The sequence below is a fragment of the Capsicum annuum genome, chromosome 3 (genome assembly GCF_002878395.1).
Source record: "Capsicum annuum cultivar UCD-10X-F1 chromosome 3, UCD10Xv1.1, whole genome shotgun sequence".
NCBI classification, from domain to species: Eukaryota; Viridiplantae; Streptophyta; class Magnoliopsida; order Solanales; family Solanaceae; genus Capsicum; species Capsicum annuum.
In genome coordinates, this window is record NC_061113.1 from 138,108,935 (window position 1) to 138,136,091 (window position 27,157).

The 27,157-nt window shown below is 34.5% G+C and overlaps 1 protein-coding gene across 1 annotated transcript; it reads left to right on the forward strand.

The window, feature by feature from the left end:
- Positions 1-2,611: 2,611 nt before the first annotated feature.
- On the forward strand, positions 2,612-4,447 carry LOC107866297 (probable xyloglucan endotransglucosylase/hydrolase protein 26). Its single transcript, XM_016712414.2, has 4 exons — positions 2,612-2,967; positions 3,175-3,275; positions 3,497-3,690; positions 3,814-4,447. The coding sequence occupies exons 1-4, from the start codon at positions 2,802-2,804 to the stop codon at positions 4,214-4,216; spliced, it is 864 nt and encodes a 287-aa protein (XP_016567900.1). The 5' UTR covers positions 2,612-2,801; the 3' UTR covers positions 4,217-4,447.
- The last annotated feature ends 22,710 nt before the right edge of the window (positions 4,448-27,157 follow it).

Sequence of the window (27,157 nt, forward strand, 5' to 3'; positions counted from 1 at the left end):
CGTTTTCTGCAGTGGTGAGTCCTCAGGGTTCGAGGGTCGATCTTCAGATATTTTCTGTATTTGAGAGACTATGTTTTATCTTTAGTTCATTTCGAGTCAGTTGGGGACCTGTCCTAATGTCTCTCTAGTTTTCGACTCGTAGATATTTTGTCAGACTAGTATCATACTTGTGATGTGTCGAGGGTTCGATATTGTGGTTTTGTTGAGGTTTCTCTGTATTGTGGTTATATGGACCAAGTATCTTTCCCGTATTTCCTTTATGTGATATGCCTATGCGAGTGTTGAGTCTATTTCATCTTGAATTGAGTGTTGTTGGTAGAAACCGGCTCTAAGGGTTAGCTTGGGGCTACTTGTATCCTTAAGCACCGTGTGACGTCCCGGGAGACGATTTTGGGTCGTTACATTTTATCATTTCAGTACTTAGTTTATTTCAGCAGTTGGAGTTAGTCAGGAACATGTCCCATCAACTCCTTATTCAGAAAATTAGAGGCTTATTCAAACTATAGCATGTTCAGATAATTATTTCAGTTATTTTGGTAGTGATGTACTATATCTCCAGATATTATGTTTTATCAAATTTTTTAACCTTATGGCTTTTCAGCCTTTTATTCCGCATTTATGCAGTATATTATGCAGTGCTCAATTACAGATATCAGTCATAGGTTAGTTTGTGGTCCTTCGGGGTCGTGAGCACCGTGTGGTGTTCTAGGTACTAGATTCGGGGCGTTACACTCTTGTTTATTTCTACACTTCATATACTTTATGTGCAGGTACTCAGTCAGTGAGAAGAGGTTTAATGAATATTAAAAAAAGTCAATAACATTTAATGGACAAATTGGTAATTAACTTTTTACTTTGGGCTTTTAACTTTTAAAATGGGGTGTATGTATATACAATGATATTTGTTAACATTTACTGATTTCTCATGTACTCAATTTGATTAAACCCATAGTTTATAAGCTACTCTCGTCATATAATGCGCGAATCGTTCAAAAATGTTGATGTATCTATGTCAATTTTTTCAAAAATGTGCTCCCTTCGTTTTAATTTATTTTTCTGCTTTTCTTTTTAATTCATTTCAAAACAAATGTCTCTTTCTTTTTTTGACAACTATTTAATTTCATCTTTTGTCATGGCATTTTTAAGATCGTAATATTGAATGATATTTTGGTACATTCTACGTATTATTATTTAAAGATCGCAAGATTCAAAAGTTTTTTTTACTTTCTTAAATTTTGTGATAAGTCAAAATCAGATAAATAAATTGAAACTGAAGGAGTATTACTTTTGGAATATCTAATACTTATCGTACTCTTCTGAAGACATTCTTAAAGAGTCAGAGAAATATTCCCTCGCTTTTATTTTACTTGGTCCCTGTAGATTTGACACACCCCTTAAGAATATATTTAATTATTTTAGTCCATTTTACTAAACTAACATTATTAATTATGTTTTGAAGATCTAAAATTGACTACAACTCCCTCCGTTTGCTTTTACTTATCAATATTTTTCTAATTTGATTTTTTTTACTTGTCATTTTTGACAAAGCGAGAAAAGTCAAAAATAATTTTTCATGTTTTACCTTTAGTATTAATTACTTATTCTCCAAATCATTCTCCAATACCTATTACTCCTTCCTTTAGCTTTTAATTGTCACTATTTTCCCAATTTGATATCTATTTTTATTTGTCATTTTTGACAAATCAAGAAAAGTCAAAATTTTTTTTTCATGTTTTACCCTTTGCATTAATTAGTTATTCTTCAAATCATTTCTCAATACCTATTACTCCCTCCATTCCATTTTATTCGTCCCAAATTTTCTAATTTGATTTCTCATTTTACTTTTCATTTTTCATTAATCAAGACAAAACAATCTTTTTTTTTCTTTCTTATCCTTAGTATTAATTATTTTATTTTCAAATTAAAATGTAACCATCATTTAATAAGGGTACTATGATAAGTAATCATGTTATTAATTATTTTTCTTAATCAATGTGCAATGTCAAATTGGGACGAATAAAATGGGATGGAGGGAGAACTAACTATCCATTAATAGGAATAATATGGTAAAATCACTATACCAATTGTTGTCTTAATAGGTGTGCCATTGTAAAAAGTGACAAGTAAAACCGAACGGATGAAGTACTAAACATCGATTAATAGAGGCAATCTGGTAAAGTCACCATATCAATCATTATTTTTAATAGGCTTGTCATGTCAAATAGTGACAAGTAAAAGTAAACGTGGGAGTAATACGTTATGTAGTTATTTAATGATAGGGATAGTATTGAAAAAAATAATAAGCTTCTCTTAATTTCATAAATTAAATAAATAAGTAAATTGAAATAACTATTAAAAATAAGATAACAAAGTAAAATGAGACGGAGAGATTACAAGGATTAGCATAACTATAACCTGATCATATCGTCATCAGATCATTGATCAATCTATAACTGAATGCATCATTGGATTTTCAAAGTTGACCCCAACAAGTAGACTAAACAAATGTGCATTTGCTTATTTTTATTCTCTTTTCCTATTACCTCCCCCCACGTTTTCCCTTGGTTGTTGAGACACCAAACTCCATACATGAATCCACATTGGTTTGCAAGCGCGTTGCTAACGATATCGAGCTGACAACTAGGTAAGTTACTCTAGGTGCTCAAGGAAATTTTCTCAGGAATACATTATATGATTATGACCTATATAAATGTCACATCCCAAAGAAGGAAAGCGCACAATTTCCTGTTTAGTTTGAAGAACTAAGACAAAAGAAACAAGGGAACTGTTTCATATTCAAAATGGCAAGTTCCCGAGTTGCTTCGTTGTCTTTGTTTATCTCAGCTATTGCATTTCATTTGGTTGCGGTCAATTGTACGTTCTCAGACAGCACGTATATCAACTGGGGTGCCCATCACTCTTGGATGAAAGGCGATGATTGTCAGCTCGTCCTCGATCGATCGTCAGGCAAGCTTTCACTTTCCTTTTCATATATAAACATGTCATATACCAAACAACGACTCATCGGATTCAGCAAACGATCAGGACTTGTTCAATGATACTGAATTCATAGACTGTACCTATATAATTTACGATTTCTAGACAAAGAAAAGAGTAGTGAATCAAGATCTCATTTTCGCTGTTTCACATAGCGACTATTGCTGTCGTTTTCAGGTTCTGGTGTACAATCGAAAGGAACATTTTTATTTGGAAGCATCGAAACGCTAATCAAATTGGTACCTGGTAATTCTGCTGGAACAGTCACAACGTATTATGTAAGTTCACGTTTAGACGCTAGAGAAACAACTCCTAGACAAATAACCGTATCATTACTGATCCCATTATTAAAGTACCACATATGATGAACAAATATTAAAGGTCCTGTAGAAGAACCGTCTTTCTAAAGCATAATGAGTGATGATGATTTACATACTAAACAGAAGATTAAGACAACTATGTTACAAGAAATTAAAGTACATGTCTATTAATTTCACAGTTGTCTTCTACTGGCAAAAAGCATGATGAGATCGACTTTGAGTTTCTGGGGAATGTATCAGGACAACCCTATATTATCCACACTAACATATATACTCAAGGAATAGGAGGCAGGGAACAACAATTTTATCCATGGTTTGACCCAACAACAGATTATCATAACTACACCATTCACTGGAATCCATCTGCAGTTGTGTAAGTTGTTCTCTCTCTCTATATATATATTTATGTATGTATGTATGTATATAAATACACACAATGAATTTACCGACACAATTTTTGGCTCATTGTTTATTAACTATTCAATTCACATTTCAGATGGTACGTTGATGATATACCAATCAGAGTATTCAGGAACTACTTAAGCCAAGGAATTGAGTATCCAAATGCACAAGCAATGGGAGTTTACTCGAGCCTTTGGAACGCGGATGATTGGGCAACCAGAGGTGGCCTTGATAAGATTAACTGGAATAGTGCTCCATTCATTGCCAGGTACCGCAATTTCAGGACAAGGGCTTGCCTCTGGAATGGACCAGTTAGCATCAATCAATGTGCTAATTACAACTGGTGGTATACATGGCCGCAATACAGGCAACTCAGTTATGCTAAGCGGGGTCAGATGGACTGGATCAGGAACAAGTACATGATCTATGACTACTGCAAAGACTATAAACGCTTCAACGGACAGTTTCCCGCTGAATGTTTTAAGCCTCAATACTAATAATGAAGTGGATCGTGTGGCCGTTACGTTTCTTATTCTATACTATATTTTGTGCAAGAAAGTTGAGACTTTCTTATTTTATTCATACTTCTGCTATTTCATTCCAATCCCCTGTTTGTTTTACCCATAATTTATTCCTGTTTTTTTTTTTTTAGTGAAGATATCATCCCAAATGTTGAACTTTTGTATTATTGGACCAACACATAATAAAAGCAAGCTTTGATGATAATAGAATGATAAGTACATTTGACTCGTACTAATGATTACCATTCTTCTAATGATCCTTTATTTTGGTTGAAATATTGTTAATGATCTAAACATCTTCGAGTAAATAGCCGCAACTTGTATTAGAAATATATATTTTTCCCATCGCAAATTAATGAGAAATTTGTGCTAAAAACATGATTTTTCAACCAAAGCAGTTCACTGAAAAACACATGGTAGGAAATAAATTTTCATTTAAACATCGGGAAACTTCCTAATTTTAAACATCACTATTTTTCTTTTTTCACTTTCAATCAAAAAATTTGTTGGATTTGGGAATAGCCTGTGGGAAATTTCAATGAAAATATAATACTTTTTTAATAGTGTTACTGTTAGGGCATGAGAAGTTTTGATGATAGACAGATGAATGAAACATACTGTGCAAGCTGGTCCATACAAGTGAAACTGCTTCGGACATATGGAGTGCATGTTGAAATCATTACATACTAAAATTATTACATAAGCTATCAACACATGGATAAGCAAAGCATGTTCACACGGCTATATGAAGATAATTAGAGCAGTTAGAGTTTGAGTAGATCAAGAAGTCTACAAGGCAGAAGGATAAAGCAAAAAAGTCCTACTCAATTTAGAAGAAGGAGAGATGGTTACAACAAGGAGTGAGTTACTTGAAAGAGTCCTACAGAAGATACAAGTAAAGAAGAAAAAAGACTGCATCTGAGGAAGCATATATAGATGACAAGCTGCATTCAATTAACGGATGATGTACTGATAAGAAAATCAACAATCAGCAAAATCGTTCACCAACTTGAAGAAGAATCTAGTTCTCACTTAGTATGTTTTAGATTGCTTGCAATAGGAAGGTTCTTGAGTTGTAATGAGTAAATTTTTCTAGTCTCAGTATTCTATAAGCTGAGTTAGGAATCACGTCTTCAAGTTAGGGAACTCGAAGACTTGGGAACACTTATCTTGGGAAGATTTGTGTTTTTGTAGTAATAGGAGTTGGAAGTTTTAATTCCTTATTTTACAAGAAGTCTTGTAATTGTGTTGATTGTTGAGGCTCAAAGTTATAGTGAAGATTAGAGTTAAATCCTGTAGAGGTACAGGTCGTGGTTTTTTACACCTTTTTGAGCCGGGTGTTTTCCACGCAAAAATTATTGTGTTCAGTTTTTACTTCTGTGAACCACGTATACTTACTTGTTCCACAGATAGGCAATCAGTAGGGATCATACTCTAACAAGTGGTATTAGAGCCGGTTGTCTTAAATAAGATTTGCACCTAAGATCAGATCATTATGATGAATTCTGTACCACCTACTGGTCACAGTGAAGGTCAATCCACTACTAGACCCCCACTCTTTGATGGTACTCATTTCATCTGGTGGAAAGCCAGGATGGAGATGTTTATTCAAGGAAAAGACTATGAATTATGGGATAGGATTATTGAAGGTACTACTATCCCTATGAAGAAATAAAATGGTGTGCAAGTCAAGAAAATAAAGAGTGAGTTTACTGCTTATGATCTTGGCTTTAAATAAAAATATAAGGCAAAGAATATCCTAGTCTGTGGTCTAGGACCTGCTGAATACAATAGAATATCTACTTGTACCACTGCTAAGCAAATATAGAATGCCTTAGTAAATACCCATGAAGGTACCTCTCAAGTAAGGAAATTCAGGATCTCTCTCCTTTTTACTGAATATGAAGTGTTTAAGATGAAGGAAAATGAATCCTTGCATGATATGATGACAAGACTTACTACTCTAACAAATGAGTTAACCTCCTTGGGAAAAGTCATCACTGAAGAAGAATAAGTAGAAAAGGTTCTGAGGGTGCTACCAAAGTCAAAATGGAATGTTAAAGTCATTGCAATCAGGGAAGCAAATAAGGATCTCATAGGTATGACTTTGGATAAACTAGTAGGGAATTTAAGAACCTATGAAATGGAAGTTGATGGCAATAAGGAACAGAAGACTTCTAAAAAAATCTTGGCCTTGAAGGCTTCTGATAGTGATGAAGAGATTGAACTGGATAAGGAACAAATTGCCTTCATAACAAAAAACTTGAGCAAGTTTTTTAAGAAGAAGAAAGGAACAGGTAGCAAGAAGCGTTCTAATAACAATCCAAATGGATATTACAAGTGTGGAATGACTGATCATCAGATCAGAGAATGTCCTCTCTGGGAAATAGAATGGAGGAAGGAAAGAGTTGAAAATGAACAAAAAGCTAGGAGGAAGGAAAAGGAAGAACATTCCATGATAGATGCATGGGGATCTGATCTGATAATGATGATGATGGAGTTGATGAGACAACATTTATGGCATTAAGAGACTCAGACATTGAGGAAGAAGATGATGCTTCTAAGGTAAGTTTACTTGAACTAAAAGAAAATTTGCATTTTTTTTCTAAAACTAAACTTGTTTCCTGGATGAGTGATTTAAATAAAAATTTCCAAGAATTAACTTCTGATAGGGATGAATTGTTCAACAGTCTTGCAAGTCTTAAATTTGATTTCATTGACTTGAAAGTTTGCAAGCAAAATGTTGACAAAGAAAATTGCACTCTCAAGAAACAAATTACACTGCTTGAGTTATCAAATAATGATCTTAAGTCTAAAATCCTTAAACTGACTCTCACTGACCATGGGAAAAAGGTCATAAGTAAAGAACAAGAAAATGTTGAACTTGAGTTAACTAAGTACAAACAAAAATGTTATGACTTGACTGAAAAGATGGATAAAATGAGTCAAGAGGTAGCAAGATTAAAATTGGATCTAGAAAAGTCAAACAGATGGACAAAGTTCATCAGCTTGGTAAAAGAAATCACAATGAAAAAGCAGGCTTGGGTTTTTATAAAGAAACTGATAATCTTCAAGACTTATGTTATATTTGTGGTAATCTTGGACATCCTACTATTAAATGTCCTATGGCTGGTAAAAGAAGATATCAAAGTCTGAACCTGGCAACTAAACTTTCTCAAACAAAGAAAACAAGCACTAAAATTAGTCTGAGAAACAAATCAGTCTACTTGCTTCCTGCTTGGACTAGAAGGAATTTAATTCATCCTTTTACTAACAAAATAGGACCCAAGTTTGTCTAGGTTCCCAAGTATAACCATTGATTTCTTATGTAGGAGAAGGTGAAGGGAAACAAAAGGCACTGGTACCTAGATAGTGCTTGCTCAAGACATATGACTAGTGACAAGAAAAAGTTCCTTTCACTCTCCAAAATAGATGGTGAGGGAGTCTCTTTTGGAAATGGAAAAAGGGGAATCATACCTGGAGTTGGAAAAATTAGCTCATCTCAGTCAAAAGCTGTGGAGGATGTTTATCTTGTGGAAGGATTGAAGCATAACCTGCTAATCATTTTACAATTGTGTGACAAAAGTAATAAAGTAATTTTAACTGCTGCAGGTGTTAAAGTCAAAAAGATGGACACCAAATAAATTATGCTTACGGCAAGGAGATATAGGAATGAATACAAAGCAGACATAATGGCAATACCAGGACCTGAGTTGACTTGTCTAAGTGCAATAGAAACTGATCCACTCCTTTGGCATAGAAGACTTGGATATGCAAGTCTGAAACAACTGAACATACTTTCCTCCAAAGACATAGTATTGGGACTACCCAAGATCAAGCTTAAGGAAGAAAAGTTATGTAGTGCATGTGTAAGGGGGAAGTAGGTAAAATCCTCTTTCAAGTTAAAGATCCATGTTAGCACTGCCAAATGTCTTGACCTAGTTCATATGGACTTGTGTGGACCAATGAGATAACAAAGCAGAGGTGGAAAAAGGTATATTTTGGTAATTTTTGATGATTATTTCAGGTTCACCTGGACTTTGTTTTTAGCCTTTAAAGAAGATGTCTTTGATGTCTTTGAAATCTTCATTAAGAAAATAGAAAAGAAATTGGTCACTTCATTAGTTTCCATAAGGTCTGACCATGGAACAGAATTTGAGAATGCAAAATTCTTAGATTTTTGTTCATCAAATGGAATAGATCATAACTTCTCAGCTCCTAAAACTCCATAATGAAATAGAGTGGTGGAAAGAAAGAACAGAACCTTGGAAGATATGGCTAGAACAATGATATTTGCAGCAAATGTAGCTAAAAACCTATGGGCTGAGGCAATAAGTACTGCAGCATATATCACAAATAGATGCATAATCAAACCCATGTTAGAAAAGACTCCCTATGAATTACTAAAAGGTAGAAAGCTTAACATTTCTCACTTTAGAACTTTTGGTTGCAAATATTTCATACACAATAATGGTAAGGATGATTTGGGAAAATTTGATACCAAAAGTCATGAGGGAATCTTTTTAGGTTATTCACTTCATATTAAAGCTTACAGATTTTTAAAAAAATAGAACTAACTGTGTTGAAGAAAGCATGCATGTGATTTTTAATGAGTTTTGTGTTAAGACTAACCTGTAGGAAGAAAGCGACACTGAGGAACAGGTTACAAAACATGTTCCATTGACTGAAGCAGTCAAACTTGGGGGTACTTTCACAGGGGGAACTGAAGCTGAAGGCACAGTGTTAGGGGGAACTGAGCCATCAACTGCTTCACATCAGAACATTAACAGTGATCTCACAGGTATCAAGGTTTACACCCCATTGAGAATGTACTCACTGATCTCACTTCTAGAATTACCACAAGATCTGGATTGAGAAGATGAATTGAATCAGTTTGAGAGAAGCAAAGTATGGCATTTAGTTCCTCTTCCAAAAGATAGATCAGTCATTAGGACTAAATGGGTGTACAAAAATAAAGTTGATAAGCATGGAATAGTCACAAGAAATAAGGCAAGACTGGTGGTTCAAGGATACAACAAAGAAGAATGAATTGACTTTGATGATACTTTTGCTCCTGTAGCAAGACTTGAAGCCATAAGATTGCTGGTTGCCTTTGCCTCTTACATGGAGTTTATTTTGTACCAGATGGATGTGAAGAGTGGATTCCTAAATGGCATTCTCAAAGAAGAGGTTTTTGTGAAGCAACCTCTAGGATTTGAAAGTAGAGAGTTTCCAGATCATGTGTATAAGATGGATAAGGCTTTTTATGGGTTGAAACAAGAACCAAGGGCTTGGTATAAGTGCTTATCAAAGTTTCTGCTCGAGCATGGACACACCAGAGGTAAAATTGACAATACCTTTTTCTTAAAAACTCATGGAAATGATTTGTTAGTTGTGCAGGTGTATGTGGATGACATTATTTTTGGCTCAACCAACATGAATATAACTCATAACTTTGCTAAACTCATAAGTTTTGAGTTTGAAATGAGCATGATGGGGGAGTTGAATTACTTCCTGGGTCTTCAAATAAAATAGTCATTATCAGGAACAATGATCCATCAACAAAAGTATGTCAAAGAGCTGCTCAAGAAATTCTCTATGGAGGAAACTAAAGAAATAAGTACTTCTATTGCCACTGCCACAAAACTTGATTTGGATGAAACAGGTTCTAATGTAGAACAAAAACTATATAGAGGTATGATAGGGTCCTTATTATATCTCACAGCAAGCAGACCTGATTTTATATATAGTGTAGGACTGTGTGCAAGGTTTTAAGCTAATCCAAAAGAATCCCATCTGAAGTTTGTAAAAAGAATCTTTAGATATTTGAAAGGAACTAGTGATCTTGGGTTGTGGTATCCTAATGATAGTAACTTTAATTTGGTAGGATACTCTGATGATGATTATGCAGAATATTTGGTGGACAGAAAAAGAACTAAAGGTATGGCACACTTCTTAGGATCATGTTTGATTACCTAGTCCACAAAGAAGCAAAATTCAGTAGCTTTGTCTACTGCTGAGGCTGAATACGTTGCTGATGGATCATGTTGTGCTCAATAGTTATGGATTAAATAACAACTTCTGGATTTTGGGGTGGATGTAGGTTGTGTTCCCATCTTTTTTGATAACACAAGTGCTATAAAAATCCTGTCCAACATAAAACAACTAGGCATATTGATATCCGTCATCACTTTCTTCGAGACAATGTTGAAAAAGAAAATATATAAATTATGTTTTGTTCAACTAAGGAACAAATTGTTGACATATTCACTAAGGCTTTGAGTAAGGAACACTTTGAAAAAAATAGTTTAGCATTGGGGATGATTAAAATTGTATAAATCTCCTTCAACGATTGACTAGAATATGTTATGCCCAAGTGATTGTTGATTAATTTAGTCTTACACATTTAGTTGTGTGTCCTAATTCCAAGATTTAAGCAATGTGATATATCTATGTGTTGTTTTTTTGATAGATAGATCATCAAGGCAAGAGTGGTCATGGACTAATCAAACACAGGTATGATTATTGTTTTCCATAGTAGCATTCAGAGAAATAGGTCATCTACATGGTTTTTTTATAATGATTAAAACCGCCAAACCCAACAGTCATCTTCTTTAAAAGGCTACCAGACCTTTCCTATCCGTACTGAACCTCTACATCAGCACGTTTCACCAAAATCACAATCTCTTCGTCTTTCAACTTTCTTCTTACTCTTCTTAAATACGCCTTTTGTTTTCTCTCCTATCTCCACTTCTTCTTCAACCTCTGAATATTCACCATACTATGGCATCCTTCTCCTCTCCTCTTTCTTCCATAAAATCTGACATTAATCCTTCTACACAACTTATTCTAATCCTTCTACACAACTTATTCTACACCCAAACATCAATTTACCCTCACTTATCCAACCTCAAATCCTTCTCAACCTATTTGATTTCCCATTTTTAAGACCTTACCATACCTCTTCTCTCACTCTTCCCAGAACCCTTACCACTATCAGTAGCTCCTCTTTAAATTCTTGATCGAGATGATATTCCAATTTTTAACCTTATTCCTAGACGGTTAAGATTGACTCTGAAATGAAACCCTCATTTGTCGCCATTGATGTAAATAATGATACTCCTAAACACTTTTCTCCCGTTATCCCTTCATCTCAAAATCCACATACTCAAAGAAGGAAACAACAAGAAGATACTTGTTTGAAAGAGGCACTTAGGGTAAGTAAAAAGAAATGAGTCGTGCCTAATGCTTCTCCTTCCCCATGTGATTCCTCTTCTGCCATTCTCATTCACTCTAAGAGAAAGCTGAAGCAGAAGTATACCATAGATAAAATATCAAAACCATATCTCTTTCGTAAAATATCCCCCCCTCTCACTCCCAAAGCCTCCTCATCTTCAAAATCTACTGTCAAAGCCTCTACTGATAAAGTCTCTAATAAAAAAGCCTCTGCTCCTTCTAAATATTCTCCAAAATCTATATAACTTCTGACGAAACAGGTCCCCAAACCTGGTCCTTCTATCTCATCTGCCTTAGATTCAGACTATCTTTCTGACACTTTTTCTATGCCTCCTGATGATTCTGATATTGATATTAATATTGATACTCCTGCTGATACAGCTTCTCAGTCAGACCATGTTCTGCATTTTCAAAAATAGAAGATGGTTCGAGGTAGGGTTATCACTGGTTTTGGGGGTCCTAATATGGAAACTTTGGTATCCAAATTGAGGGCTCAAGGGTGGTCATCCTTGCTTGTGTAAGTTAATCATCAAAGAAGGTTTGGAAAAGATGAAGTGTATAAATTTTATACACATGGAGTTGCAATTGGGGAGATGATCTCAACCTCTGTTCATGGAAAACTTATCAATCTTTATCGTACTAATTTGGGTAGAATTTTAAGTGTTCCTACTGGAGGTTGGGGTCACTATGTGCAAGGATCTTGGCCTCCTCTTGACAATCCTCCCTCCACCCTTGATATCTGCTGAAAATTTTCTAAAAATCCTCTCCTTACTTCTCATCGTAGGGTGATGAAAAATGAAATTTCTTCTCTCTATCAGTTGTATTTTGATGTGGTTCACAAAATGATCTTACCTAGGTAGGAGAGGCACATAGTTGCAAGCTTTCTTGATCTTACCTTAATGGGACTATTGGATTCTGAGATTCCAATAGACTTTCCCCAACTCATCATTAAGCATATGGAAAGGTTACTCGTCAAAGATAAGAATGGTCATGCTCTGCCCTATCATTTCTGGCTTGTCCCTGTATTTGATGATTTTTGTGTCTGTGTCAAGGTGTGGTCCTTACAGATAACTAAGGATGTCATTGGACAAGTGAACTATGATATATTATCAGCTGCTATGAGATATGCAGACAACCCTATGCAAAAGTTGTGAAATGCCTTAGAGGCAAAGAAGGGTGAGTTGGAGGTTGCACAAGCTGTATTGGAGGCTGGATATTTATGCAGATGAAAAAAGGGCTCTTGAAGCTCATATTTTATTTGATGCTATTATTTGATTATTGACCTCTTTTATCCATAGCCACTTTGGAGAAGGAAAGGACTGAAAATAATGCTATTATTTGATTGTTGACCTCTTTTATCCCCTCTACCTCCTCAAAATAAACTTCTCCTTTGTCCCTTAATTTTTTTCTTTTTTCTTTGCTGCTTCTTGGTCCAACTTGTTTCTCTTTTTGGTCTTACTGGATAATGATAATTGTATCTATTTTTTTGCATGAAATTGACCTCTTTTTCTCTACTTGATCTACTTCTGTTTAATTCAATGCTTAGTTATATCTTGCTCTGACTCTTGCTTATTTTAGTGATAGCCCCAGTGGCCATGGATTATTAAACAGTTTTTCACTTACTGGCTCAACTTTTCGATGATGTCAAAAAGGGGGAAGCATAGATTATACAATGCTTATAACTAAACTGATCTAACCTGTTTTATTCTACTGTGATCCTTTTATTAAATCTCTTATTGAGTATGTCAGGTTCTTGGTAATACTATGCTGATAAGTTTGTCATCATCAAAAAGGGGGAATTTGTTAGGGCATGAGAAGTTTTGATGATAGACAGATGAATGAAACATGTTGTGTAAGCTGGTCTATACAAGTGAAACTACTTCGGACATATGGAGTGAATGCTGAAATCATTACATGCTAAAATTATTACATAAGCTGTCAACACATGGATAAGCAAAGGATGTTCACATGGCTATATGGAGATAATTGGAGCATTCAGAGTTTGAGTAGATCAAGAAGTCTGCAAGGTAGAAGGATAAAGCAAAAGAGTCCTACTCAATTTAGAAGAAGGAGAGATGGTTACAACAAGGAGTGAGTTACTTGAAAGAGTCCTACAGAAGATACCAATAAAGAAGAAAAAGGACTGCATTTGAGGGAGCATATATAGACAATAAGTTGTATTCAAATAACGGATGATATACTGATAAGAAAATCAACAATCAGCAAAATTGTTCACCAACTTAAAGAAGAACCTAGTTCTCACTTAGTATATTTTAGACTGCTTGTAATAGGAAGGTTCTTAAGTTGTAATGAGTAAATTGTTCTAGTCTCAGTATTCTATAAGCTGAGTTAGGAATCACGTCTTCAAGTTAAGGAACTTGAAGACTTGGAAACACTTACCTTGGGAAGATTTGTGTTTTTGTAGTAATAGGAGTTAGAAGTTTTAATTCCTTTTTTTACAAGAAGTCTTATAATTGTGTTGATTGTTGAGGCTCAAAGTTATAGTGAAGATTGGGGTTTTTTATACCTTTTTTAGCCGGGTGTTTTCCATGTAAAAATTACTGTGTTCAATTTTTACTTTTGTGAACCACGTATACTTACTTGTTCCATAGATAGGCAATTAGTAGGGATCATACTGTAACAGTTACACTACCTCACTAGGGTAGAAACAAACAAAGATACAACAAAGCAAGCACCAAAAGAAATACTAGATAGTAAAACAATATTAGTGCAAATATGAGTTGAGGGAATTTGGATTGTAAACTTGAAAACCGGTCCCAGTTCAGGTCGATAAAACAATGCAATTGCACCAAATGACACCAGAAATTGTCTATTGAAAAATTTCACAGCATGATTACACCAGGCAGCTTCATGGTACAAGAAAAATAGTTACAAAAAGGGACAATAGAGAAAGAGAAAATTACATTATTTTCAGCTTTGGTTGAGTGCTTTCAAAAGGGTTTCGATCTAGGCACTGAAAGTAGTAATGGGGTGAATTACTCTTTTTCGACCATATAGTCCACTTTCAATAATAGACAGTCGACAGATGAATGCAGTAATGATAACTTCTAAATTTAAATTTTTGAAAGTATTTAACACCAGATATTTTATACCGGTTGGGACCTCTAAGAAGTCTTACTCTAGTCCCCTTGGGTTGCAAATAATGGCGAACCCGGAATTTTGTTCAAGTGGGTTCAAGTTAACATGAACCTAAATGGTACTTTCGAATAATAATTATATATATATATATATATATATATATATATACACATACACACACACACATACACTTATATTTCCTTAATACCTTTAAAAATATTATTTTGAGGTGGTGTTAAGTTTGAAAAGAAAAAGGTAATTAGACAAAATAATGCTCTCTTTGTCTCAATTTTTATGACATAGTTTGCTTTTTGAGATTCAAACAAGGTATGTTTGACGATGAATTTGGACATGAAATCTTTAATTATCTTAAAATAAAATTTATATATTTAAAAACTTTGTAAGAAAAAATACTACAAATAACAATAACTGACTATCCAAAATATGTAAAACATATATGAAAAAATCACGGTCAAACATAGATATGTTTAAACCGCTGCAAGTGAAATATGCCACATAATGAAATGTAATATATATATAAATAAGAACACATAAATTGAGACGGAGAAAATAGCATTTTCTAACAAAAGATATATCAAATTTAACTACTAATTATAAGGTTGAAATTTTCCACGTACGTTTCTTCATTATAAAATGTTATTAGTCTAATCTTATAAATAACAATTAAAATATAGAAAGTATAAAAAATTATAAATAAAATAAGAAAATAATTTAGCAAAATAATAAATAAATAAAACAAACTAACTAATTTGTATATTAAGGAAGAAGGAAAAAAATAACAACTTTATAGACAAAGGAATTTTAATTAAGCAAAATAACAAATAAACCATAAATATATAACCTAAATAATTATTTACATTTTAAACCAATCTCAAAAAATAAACTTATAAGGAAACTGAATATTAATAATTTAAAAACACTAACTACTACCTACTTCTCAATAAATATGGTAATATAGTAAATCAAAAATAAAAAGAAGAAAACCAAGCACTACAGTTAATGTTGTAGTCTGGGACCCGCCAGTAGTGACCTAAAAAGGCATTTAAAATGCAGCAGGGAGGTTTGATCCCAGGCCATTTGGTTTAATGAGGCCTGCCTGAACCAATGTGTTACGCTTACACTTCGAACAAAGTGGGTTCATTTTATTTAAATAGATGATTTGTAGAGAATTAAAATATGTAAAAAAAAAAAAGATTCAACGAAGCGGGTTCATTTTATTGTTCGAACAAAGTGGGTTCATTTTATTGTTCTTTTGAGAATATTCTCTTCAACCTATTTGGAGGTAGAGGATATTTTTGTAGAATGCCTCTTGATATTTTTGGATAGAACTCATGAGTATCCAATAATATCTTCAGAGATGCTTTTCTCCCTTGTTGAGTGTTGAAGACCTTTTGATATGTTTTTACAACTTTCTTACTCAATCTTCAAAGGTGCTTTGCTTCCTTGACTATTTCTCTTTCTCCTTCTTCAGTGGTTCTTTTTCTTTTTGAGTTCTAATTGTTTCTACTACAAGATCATACATAAAAACTTTATCACTATTAATTTCTCCTTTTTTTATGGATGATAATATTTAAGTAAGTGAGTAGTAGACTTCCCTTTTTAGGGTGCTCTACCTATTTAGTTGCATAGTTAGCTCCCCCTAAGTTATTTCTCCGTCGACTAGCATACATATATTGACAAGCACTATTTCAATTATTTAAGCACCCTAATTAATGCAACAAATTGATGAGTGGTGATTTTACCACCTAGTCTCACTAACCATTCATACACATTACCTTGTTTTGAATGAAGACATGAGACATATTTGTAAGAAAATTCACTAATATCCTCTCATTGCAAGCATAGAGTTGAAGAGATCAAAAGATGTGGAATGGAGCTTAAAATGATTAAAAAAAGAGCAAAGAAGAGTGCAGTTGAAGACCTGGATCATTTCAGCCCTAGTTATCGCGACCTCGATCCTCAAGCCTCGGTCGTGTTCAGTCAAGATGTTCAGCATAACACGGTCGCAGAACATAACCGTGGTCGCAGTCAAACCTGTGAGATCACGATTCAGCATGATTATGCCCCAGGGCAGTTTTATAAAACTACATGGATGAATTCCAAACCATATATAAGCAAAAACCCTTCCTTCTTTAGGTGTTTCTTACCTCATAGATATTTTGCATTTCAAATCAAGAAACCTTAATTAGGCAAGTATGTAACTACTCTTGGAGGTTTAATTTCTTAGTAATTTTGTGAAGAGTGAATTTTTTGGATAATTCTTTTGGTATATCTCTCTTCACTTTGTTCATGAGTAGCTAAGTAATTTAGTATTAGGATTATGTTAAACTAAAGTGTAATTGTGTATGGGTGTTGATGTGTTTGCATGATTTTTAGTTGTTAAGTATGGATTCCACCATTTCTTGGGTTAATGAGTTGGAATTTAATGGGTGAAAACCCCAAATCTCCATATGGGTTTGATGGGTGAAAATCCAAATATCTAAAAACCCTTCATCATCCTTGAAAAAGTGATGAAGGTGAACTTGAGGTAACCCATAACATCCTTAAAAGAGGGTTATAGGGGACTAGGTAATGGTGGACAATTGAGCCTACGGTTTACTACCTTATGCAATCTTAGAAATAAGTGTATTTGGATTATAAATTATGTAAAGAGCATCATCCTAGAAATAGGGATACTTGATTGCGGTTTTGGGTGATTACAAATCGCACACTTGTCATATTCGTGCATTGGTATTCGAAAATCGTTACAAACTAATTCGCTCATTTTATTTTACATGTCTTGCTCATTATCATTCTGGGTAACCTTTTAGTAATTAGAGCACCCATAAGACTTGAAATTTATAATTCGTTCCTTATGGAATCGACCCCAACTCTAGTTGGATTATTGATAACAACAGCCCCACCCCTCAATCATCGGAGTGAGCTGAGTGTTATCAAAATGGCATCATTGTTAGAGAGTGAAATATAGATTTTACTTGTGCGGTATACTTCTTACTTAGGTATATCCAGGGTGGTGTATTTTATTATATTTGTTATTTTCAGATTTCTTATAGGTAACCCTAACGTGAACAGAATTATGAGTGAAAGCACTAATGACATGGTGATTTGATGTTCTCCTTGATGGATAGAGCCAATAAAATGGTGCGGGCCAAATGGGAGCAACCTATATTCTACCTCATAGGAGTGAGACCCTCTCTGTGACGAGCGTCATGCTTCATTTGTTGAAAATTAAGGGGTCATACGGGGGTCAAGCATATGAGGACTCGTATGTTTACTTAAAGTATTTATTGGAGGTGTGCCCACCATTCAACATAGCACACAACACTCAAGAAGCCTTTCGGCTCCGTCTTTTACCATTTTCATTAATAGGCAAAGCATTTTTGTGGCACCGTCGACTCCCTACGGCTTCAATTACTTCATGGAATGAGCTTATAAAGGTGTTTTTTGGATCAATAATCCCTTTCCCCCAAGGTATACCAAGCAAGAGATGAGATAATCAACTTTAGACAAAGGAGTGGAGAGCCTTTTCTTGAAGTATGAGAGAGATTTAGTTGAAAGTTAGCCAAATGCCCAAAACACGAGATTCTAGGGAAGAAACTTCTCCAAATATTCTATAGGGTTCTAGACCCTTGGAACCAAACTATGGTGAACAATGCGGCGAAAGATTCTCTCTTAAACTTAAACTTCCATGTGGCTACAAAATTGTTGAGAGCGGTGACTAAACAAAATTAGAAATGGCACACTTAAGGCATCAAAGTCTTGAATAGATCTCCCTCCATAATCATGGCCAATATAGAACAAAGAAAGTGGAATGAGGAATAAGAGGAGACTATGGAAAATATTTTGACCCAAATTAAGCTCCTAACTAAATATGTTATGGGTGCACATACGGAAATGGGAAATGTCACGGCGTCAAGAGCCTATGGCGAGGAAGCTAAAAATTTAGATGAAGAGATCAAATGTTTTCCAAACCATTCGAAGGGTTTTCACTCGACCAATCAATAACAAGGTAAAAATCAAGGTTGGATAAATTAGGATGGTGGTCGATTTTGCAAAGATCGGGAACATGCTTATTGCCATCTTGTGCCCCACCACAATCGAGTTTATAACAAAGAGTCAAGCCCAATTGGTCCAACAACATTCAAGATCAAAGATGTGCTAGAGAGAATATTGAATAAAGTAGAAGGTATAGACAAAATGGTCCGTGAATTGAAAGGGGACTTCTCTCAACTCTCTAAAATTGTGGTGTCCCACTCTACTTCTATTAAGAAATTTGAGACCCAAATTGGACAAATAAATCTTTGCACAACTAAATAGTAAGCCTAGAAGTGGTACCTCTAGTGAAAAAATTACCAATACTAAAAGCGATGGTCAAGTCTTGGCAATATTTGCAAGGAATAAGATTACAGAGGAAGAGTTACCCCAAAGTCAAGACGAAGAAGTGAAGAAAAAGACGGTAAAGTGTCCACAAAAAAATTAACGATGGAGAGGTTGATTAGCGGTGACTTGTAGAACTCCATTAAAAATTAAGAAAGAACAACGTCGTACCATGATGATAACTAAGGCGTTATGTGGAAGGCAACCCACAAATGTCACAAAAGTGGCTCGTATCCTTATTTTTATGTTTTTGTAGTGTCAATGATAGGTGTTGTATATGAATAACTCATGCAAGTGTAGAACTATTGAGTGTATTGGGTAAGTTTTTAATGAGGTATGTATGTAGAAATGTTCATCCCAAACTAAACAGGGATCAAATAGGTGTAAAATGAAAAAGAGCTGAATAGGAGAAAACAGGGGAGCAGAAATGCTCTAAGTTACTGCGATCGCAGCACCAGGCGAGTTTGAGGTTATACACATACCCACAATCATAGTTACTTAGTCGTAATCACAGTTATTTTGGACACTTATCCCCTACTTTCCCTCTCACTTTATGCACACTCCCTTTTAAGTCTTCGACTATAGAGTTGATCTAACCTTAAGGAGAATGAGGGTGATTCAAAATTTCAGAATGATGTTAGCCCTTGATGTGGTTCCAGGGAGCACCCTTATCCCTTTTATCCTTGAATTTTTATGTAATGGGGACACTGCTAATTTTTCAAGCTGGGGGTGTCTCCTTATTCATTGATTTAGACCTATATTATTGACATTTCCACGTACTTTTCTGCTCTTTTCAAAAAAATTTATTTGAGATGTAATATTTGGGCACTCTCATAGTGCCCACATTGGCATGGATTAGTTACTATGTTCTTAGTTTGTCCCTCTATTTTAGTTTTAATAGATGAGCTTTTCCATCATGATAGGGTTTCTAACCATAGGTGCAGGAAAATTCTGAGTACTCGTGGCATCAAGGCCATATAAAATACAGGAGAAGTCTGAGTACCTATAGCATTGATGATTTGGGATTGCATTCATATCCATTGGTGAAGTCTGAGTAACCACATAGGTGGTTCGCCCGTACTATAGTTTGCAATGTGAGACTATAGCTTGGGTTGTTTCCATAATTAACAAATTATGCATGCTGCAAATACAGAAGCAAACAACCCCCTCCGTCTAAAAATTTTGCAAAATTTAAAGGCATGGACGTGAGCAACTTTGTGATGAAACTTCCCCTCTTTCTATGACTCCAAAAATTTACTTCAGAAAAATAGTGAATACTTCATCTTTGTCTCGAGCGGGTAGAAAAATTAAACTCTTTTGAAAACATTCACATGCCATGTGTGTGAGCTTAATTGCCTACATCTCATGTGTACTTGTACCATCTAGAACTTTCCCCATTAGTCTTTCAAAGCTAAATTTTGATTGTTCTTGGTTGGTAAAATGATCATAGGCCATCTTGTGATTTTAGAAGCCCACTTTAGCCTAAAAAGCCTACCAATATCCAAGAGTTACCCCTAGTCACCCTCTCTGAGCCTTTGGAATTTTCTTTGGCAAACTCATTACAGGTCGTGACCCCTCTATTCATCCTCTCTTTAACCCTATCCTTCTTGAACTTAAAAATGCAATTTAGCCTAAAAAACTAAGTTAGTGGTGGTGGATATAGAAAGAAGTGTAGTGGAGCCACGAATTCATAAGAAAGTGTCTATATGATTAAACAAGTAAGCATTTTTCTTTGAAGAAAGAGAAATCCATTAAAATAATGAAATGCATAATTTTAAATGCATGCAAAAAGAGAGAAGAAAAAATATCAAAGAGCATGTGAGTAAAGCAAAAAAGGTAAAATAGGCAAATTAGTAAAGAAAAAGAAGTATCCCCAATAGTAATTCATAACAAGATTATGATGTCGAAGTTCTAGGAGGGTTTAGCCTTATCGCCCCAAGTTAATTTCCTACCCTACCCTAAGCCTTCATTACAAGCTCAAAAAGCCGTTTATGATTCCCAACCAAGTGTGGTCATTGTAGTGGTGATTGAAAATAGGGGCATGCCTATGGCATGGTACTTGTTAACATGTAGAATTTCTCGAGAGAGTAAGTGTTTGCACTAAAAATTCCTTGTTGCATGACTGGTAACTAGGTGTGTGAATTTTTTTTTCTTGTGAGGAGGCATGTTAACTAGTTAAGGTGGGTGATTTTGTCATCTTCCGCACAATGAGATAAATAAAAGTATAACATAATAATAGTCTACATGTGAGTCATTTCTAGAGTGTTAGTAGTTGTTACATAGTTGCTCCTCAAAGTATATTTCATCTTTCTCTATTTCGTTTTATGATAAAAAGAGTCGTTAAAAGCCTACTTGCCTATGTGTGAAAAGCTTTTGGTGGTAGCAATCAAGTTTAGGTCATCATGATCATTGGGAGGTAGAATGGGGGCATATATATGAAATTGTCTCAAAGAAAGGGGTAGTGTTTCTTGAGGACAAGCAAGGTCTTAAGTTGGGGTTGTTGATGAGTGGGGATTTTACCACCTATTCTCACTAAACATTTGGCATTAACTTGTTTTGAATGAATCCATGAGACATATTTATGAGTAACTACACTAATATCCACTCATTATAGGCATAGAGTTAAAGAGATCAAAAGAAATGGAACGGAGCATAAAATGATAAAAAGGGAGCAAAGAAGAGTGCAGCTGAAGACCTAGATCATTTCATCCCCAGTTACCATGATTGCGGTCCTCAGGACATGATCGCGGTCAGTCAAGATGGTAAGCATAACGCTGTTGCGGAACACAATTGTGGGGTAGTCAAACCTGTGCGATCGTGGTTCAATGGGATTATGCCCCAGAGAAGTTTTGTAAAACTACATAGATGAATTCCAAACCTTATATAAGCAAAAATCCTTCCTTCTTCGGGTGTTTTTTACCTCATAGATATTTTGGATTTAAAATCAAGAAACCCTAATTTGGAAAGTGTGTAACTACTCTTGGAGGCTTAATTTCTTAGTAATTTTGTGAAGAATGAATGTTTTGGATAATCCTTATGGTATATCTCTTTTAACTTTCTTCATGAGTAGCTAAGTAATTTAGTCTTGCGATTATGTTGAACTAAAGTATAAATATGTGTGGGTGTTGATGTATTTGCATGATTTTTAGTTGTTGAGTATGAATTCCACCATTGCTTAGGTTAATGAGTTTGAATTTGATGGGTGAAAACCCCAAATCTCCAAATGGGTTTAATGGGTGAGAACTCCAAACTCTAAAAACCCTTCATCATCCTTGAAAGGGGGATGAATGTGAGATTGAGGTAACCCATAACATCCTTAAAAGAGGGTTATAGGAGAAAAAGGTAATGGTGGACAATTGAGCCTATGATTTACTACCTTTTGCAATCTTAAAAAAAAGTGCATTTGGAGTGTAAATCATGTCATGAGAATCATCGTAGAAATAGGGATGCTTGATTGAGGTTTTGGGTGATTACGAATCGCACACTTGTTAGGTGCTTGAAAGAGCTAATGGGTGAAATTATTGTAGTTTTATTGAAATATTGAATAAAATGACTTTTGACCTAGCATATTCTTTGGTCAACAACTAAACTTCATGTTAAACCATCATCAACCCACATGTTTTACCTTTAGGTAGACATAATCCCAAGATCTTCTTTATTTTTTATTTTAAATTAAAAGGGTCATATTCGTGCATTGGTAGTCGAAAATCATTACAAATCAATCCCACCATTTTATTTTACAAGTCTTGCTTATTATCATTCCAGGTAACCTGTTAGTAATTAGAGCACCCGTAAGACTTGAAATTTATAATTTGCTCCTTGTGGATTCAATGTCAACTATAGTTGGGTTATTGACAACGACCGACTTACCCCTCAATCATGGGAGTGAGTTTCATAAATATTTTCTCCTTTTTTGGAGTGGCATGCCTTTTTATCATGCTTTTAAGGAGATTCTCTTCAATCTATTTTGGCGGTAGTGGATCTTTTCCTAGAATGCCTCTTTATATTTTTGGATAGAACTCATGAGCATCCTGTAATATCTTCAGATATACTTTTTTCCCTTGTTGAGTGCTGAAGGCCTTTTGATATGTTTGTACAATATTCTTACTCAATTTTCAGAGGTTCTTTGCTTCCTTGACTATTTATACTTCTCCCTCTTTAGATGTTCATTTCCATTTTGAGCTCCAAATATTTCTCCTGCAAGATCATACATCAAAACTTTAGCACTACCAATCTCCCACTTTTTGATGGATTATAATATTTAAGTAATATAGTAGTCGACTTTACTTTTTAAGGTGATCCCCTTATTTAGTTGCATAGTTAGCTCCCCTGAGTTATTTCTCCGCTGAATAGCATGCACATATTCTCCCTCTTTGACATAAATAAAAAATAAAAAGAGTGGAAATAAGAGCAAGGATGGGATAATGCATGTATAACATACAAAAAAACAAAGAGACAAAGCATTTAGGGGCTTATGCCCTGATACAACCAAAACACAAGAGCCAAATCATATATTTCAGGAAGAAGGAGGGGGATTTCCATAATGCGAGAAGAAATAGGTGAGAGTTTGAGCAGTAGTATCCTTCAGGTTTGTGAACTGGCTTGTAATTAATAAAGAGAGTGAGTCAGAGATGGTCTAAATCTTGACAGCTATCTTGGTAACCTCCTTGATTACCTGATCTAATTGTAGTCTCAGAAAAGCATTATTTGTGTTTGATTCCTTACTAACATCTTTAATTTTGTCTAGTTTAAAATGTGAGGCAAGGAGGAGATCCTTGATGGAGTCTAATTTCAGATTAATTTCAGTCAGGTGAGTAGCAATATCAAGGAAAGAGGAGCTGGGAATAGGTGGAAGAGAGGACTTAGACCTGGGAGATGAGGGAGTTCCAGTTGATCCACCTTCAGACTTACAGACCCAAATATCACTAATTAGCATACACCCATACTAGAAAAATATTTAGGGTTGTAGAATTGTTTGACTACAACTAGTGGAATTATTTCAAGAGAGATGTTTCTAGGTTCAAGGATATGAGAGATACTTAGTCCATAAGAAAGGCTAGATGGGTCAGAGAGGCTTCTATCACATGATTAATGATGAAGGATGAGAGATTTATTTCTCGCTGAGAGACAAGATAGTACGTAAGCAGAGTACTCCCTTGGTTAGGGTAAAGAAAGAACCATTATGGGGAATAAGAGTAGTAGCAATAATGTGGGCGATGACATAATATTTCAAAATACGAAAACTTTGGACTAAGAGCAGAAGGTAAGGGGCCAGTATCATCAAGAGTAATGGATTTATTTGCTACTTCAAAAAAATGTCAAAATCAGAGGGCCAAGGATTTTTGGAGGAGGTAGAAAAACCAAAGCAATAAATGTCAAAGAAGGCATCAAAGAAGGTGCATTCAAGGTAGATACGCTAACCCATCACTAGGACTTCAAACTCACCACAACCCATGGAATGAAGATTGGCATAGAACAATCTGATAAGTGGTTCATACGCAACCTTAGGAGTATTTAAAAAGATATTAGGCCGTCCTTGAAATTCAGACAGAGTTTTTATATGACAATGTAGGGATTATAGTAGATATAGATCTACAAGTATATTAAGAACCATAGGAAGTTTCTTCAGAGAGTGATAAGGGGTTTCATTTGTAGGCCTCCAAAAGTTAGTTTTGACATTAAGATAACTATCAAATCGAACTTAATCTTTTTCTTGGAACTTTTTGAGACATCAGGAATAGATAAATGCTTACCCAAAAAAGAACTAGAAGAATTAACTGAGGGTAAGGGGTTTTGGTCAGAGACAATAGAGTCCAGCAGAACCAGTAAAATATCCTTTCATTTTCCTTTAACACGAAAGTTTGTTCGGATACCAGAGGAAGGAGTTTTAGAATGCTTAGCCATGAGAAAAAAAGGAAAGAAAAGGAATGAGAGATTTAAAAGAAATATATAGGACAAGAGAAGAGACATAAATAGACATACCATATATCCAATCAATATCAGCTAGCAAAAGAGGAAACATGAAAAGGCCCGTAAATCAATCATATCATGTATTAATTAGAGATACTTTTACATTTCTTTGGAAAAGAAAGGGGATTAGCTGAAAAGATTTGCACTAAAATTAATAAAACAAACATAGATCTTTTCTTCTAAAAAAAGTATCAAGAACATACCAAAATTACCTTTTAAGAAAGACTTAAAAAGTTCACAAATTTAAGAAAATGTTTACAAGAGGATTTTCACATTGTTTTAATAAGTATCTTGATCACTAAGCATAACATAGATCAATAGGGATAGCAGGATTAGAGAATTTAAGAGAACTATAGGAGAGTTACTTATTATTCCACAAAATGAGAGATTTATCAAATTGCCAATTGAGTCATTTCTATCACCCTTGCATCTAAAAAGCTTTTCAGTAAAAATTGTTCAGAGTACTAAAGTGCATAAAATATGGTTCCAACTAAATTTCTAAGTATATACACACGATAACAATATACCTAGTTGACTGACTGCAGGAACAAGATGAGAGTCACTCATACCACAAATATTTTCATCAATAGTCATGCAAGCGTATAACTAGTACTCAATATACCAAATAATTCAATGATCTCATAAAAAATTATTTTGATCAAAGAAGATCTCTTCAGCAGACTGAAGTGATTGTAATCTCAAGAAGAGTGTTAATTCTCCTAGCAATCCTTTTATTATAATTCCATTTATGGCTTTAGAAGATCCCTCATAAAATACAACATGAGTATTAACAAAATTGATAAAAAGATTGTAAACAAATTTAAAAGAACTTCTCAAACTTTTTTATTAAGTTTGAAAAAAGGGATATATTGAAGTTTGAAGAGATGAAGAGAAACATTGGATATTTAAAACCTGATTGAACATTATCCTCTGAGCGGGCAACTCAGTATTCATGACTTTATAAAGAACCCTTGAGGATTATTGATACTTCTCTATGATTTGAGGATGTCTTAAGTTCAACTTGATCATGTAAGGCAATAGTTGGCTGAAGGTCAATCTATCAACTTTATTTGAATCAAACAACTTTTGTTCCTTATGAATTGAATGACCACTTGTTGAGATACCATTTTTCTTTTGTATTTTGAGTGGAGTTCCTGCAAAACAATTGTATTACTTATTCCTAGATACCCAAATACTCTTAGGTCCCTCATGGTTAGTTTGTGGATTTGTTGACTCAATTTTGGGTTTCCAAATCCACTAAAGAGGATTTCTAGATTGGAATAAACAATTATTATATTTGTGACCAAGCTTACCTTAATGATAGTATGTAATATAATATTGTTCAGTAGTTGTATGATAGGTATTACAGTTGTATCCAATTTCTTTAGTCAACTGACTTGAGTTAGTTGACCGTTGAGAGTTATTACAATTATAATATTTTTTATTCTGACTGCGATTAATCTTTTTGGTGGACTTACTAGAGTTATTTGACTTTTGAGAACATACATAGTATTAAAATCTATTATTACAAGTACCACTATCACATTTATCAGTTGTCATGGTTGACTGGTTTGATCTAATAATACTATGACTAGTAGGTTTTTCAAAGCTCTTGATTTTGGTTTTAAATCACCAATTTCTTCTTGTAAATGATCTTTCTCAAATTCACAAGCCTCAAATTTTAGTTTCTAGTCTCTTCTTTCTCTTAATAAAGCTCTTTTTTCATCATGAGCTTTAGTTAAATCAATTTTGGTAAAATCTAACAAATTTGTAGTTTAGAACATTTAGTACAAGAGTTGATTCTTACCTAACTTGATTCTTCTTCAATTGCCATGGAACGACAGTTTTCAATGTTTTACTGTCATGGTCTGATTTTTCTTCCTCATCCCAGCAGTTGGAGGCCTTTTAATTTCTTTTCTCCCTTTTGGTTTCTTTGTGGATTGCGTCCAACTTATTTCATATCTCTTTAGCAATTTTGTAAGTGGATACTTTCTCATATTCTTTTTCACCAAAAGCGCAATGAAGTAAGTAGATTGCTCTAGCATTTGCTTGCATAATATCCAATTGCTCATTTATGCAGTCAAAAGTGACAGTCCTTTTACAAACCTTCTTTCCATTTATTTTTGGAAGGGCCCTTGGCCCATTCTAAATTATTAGCAAGGTTTCATAATTAGTAGATTGAACATAAGTCTGAATTCTTGCCTTTCACAAAAC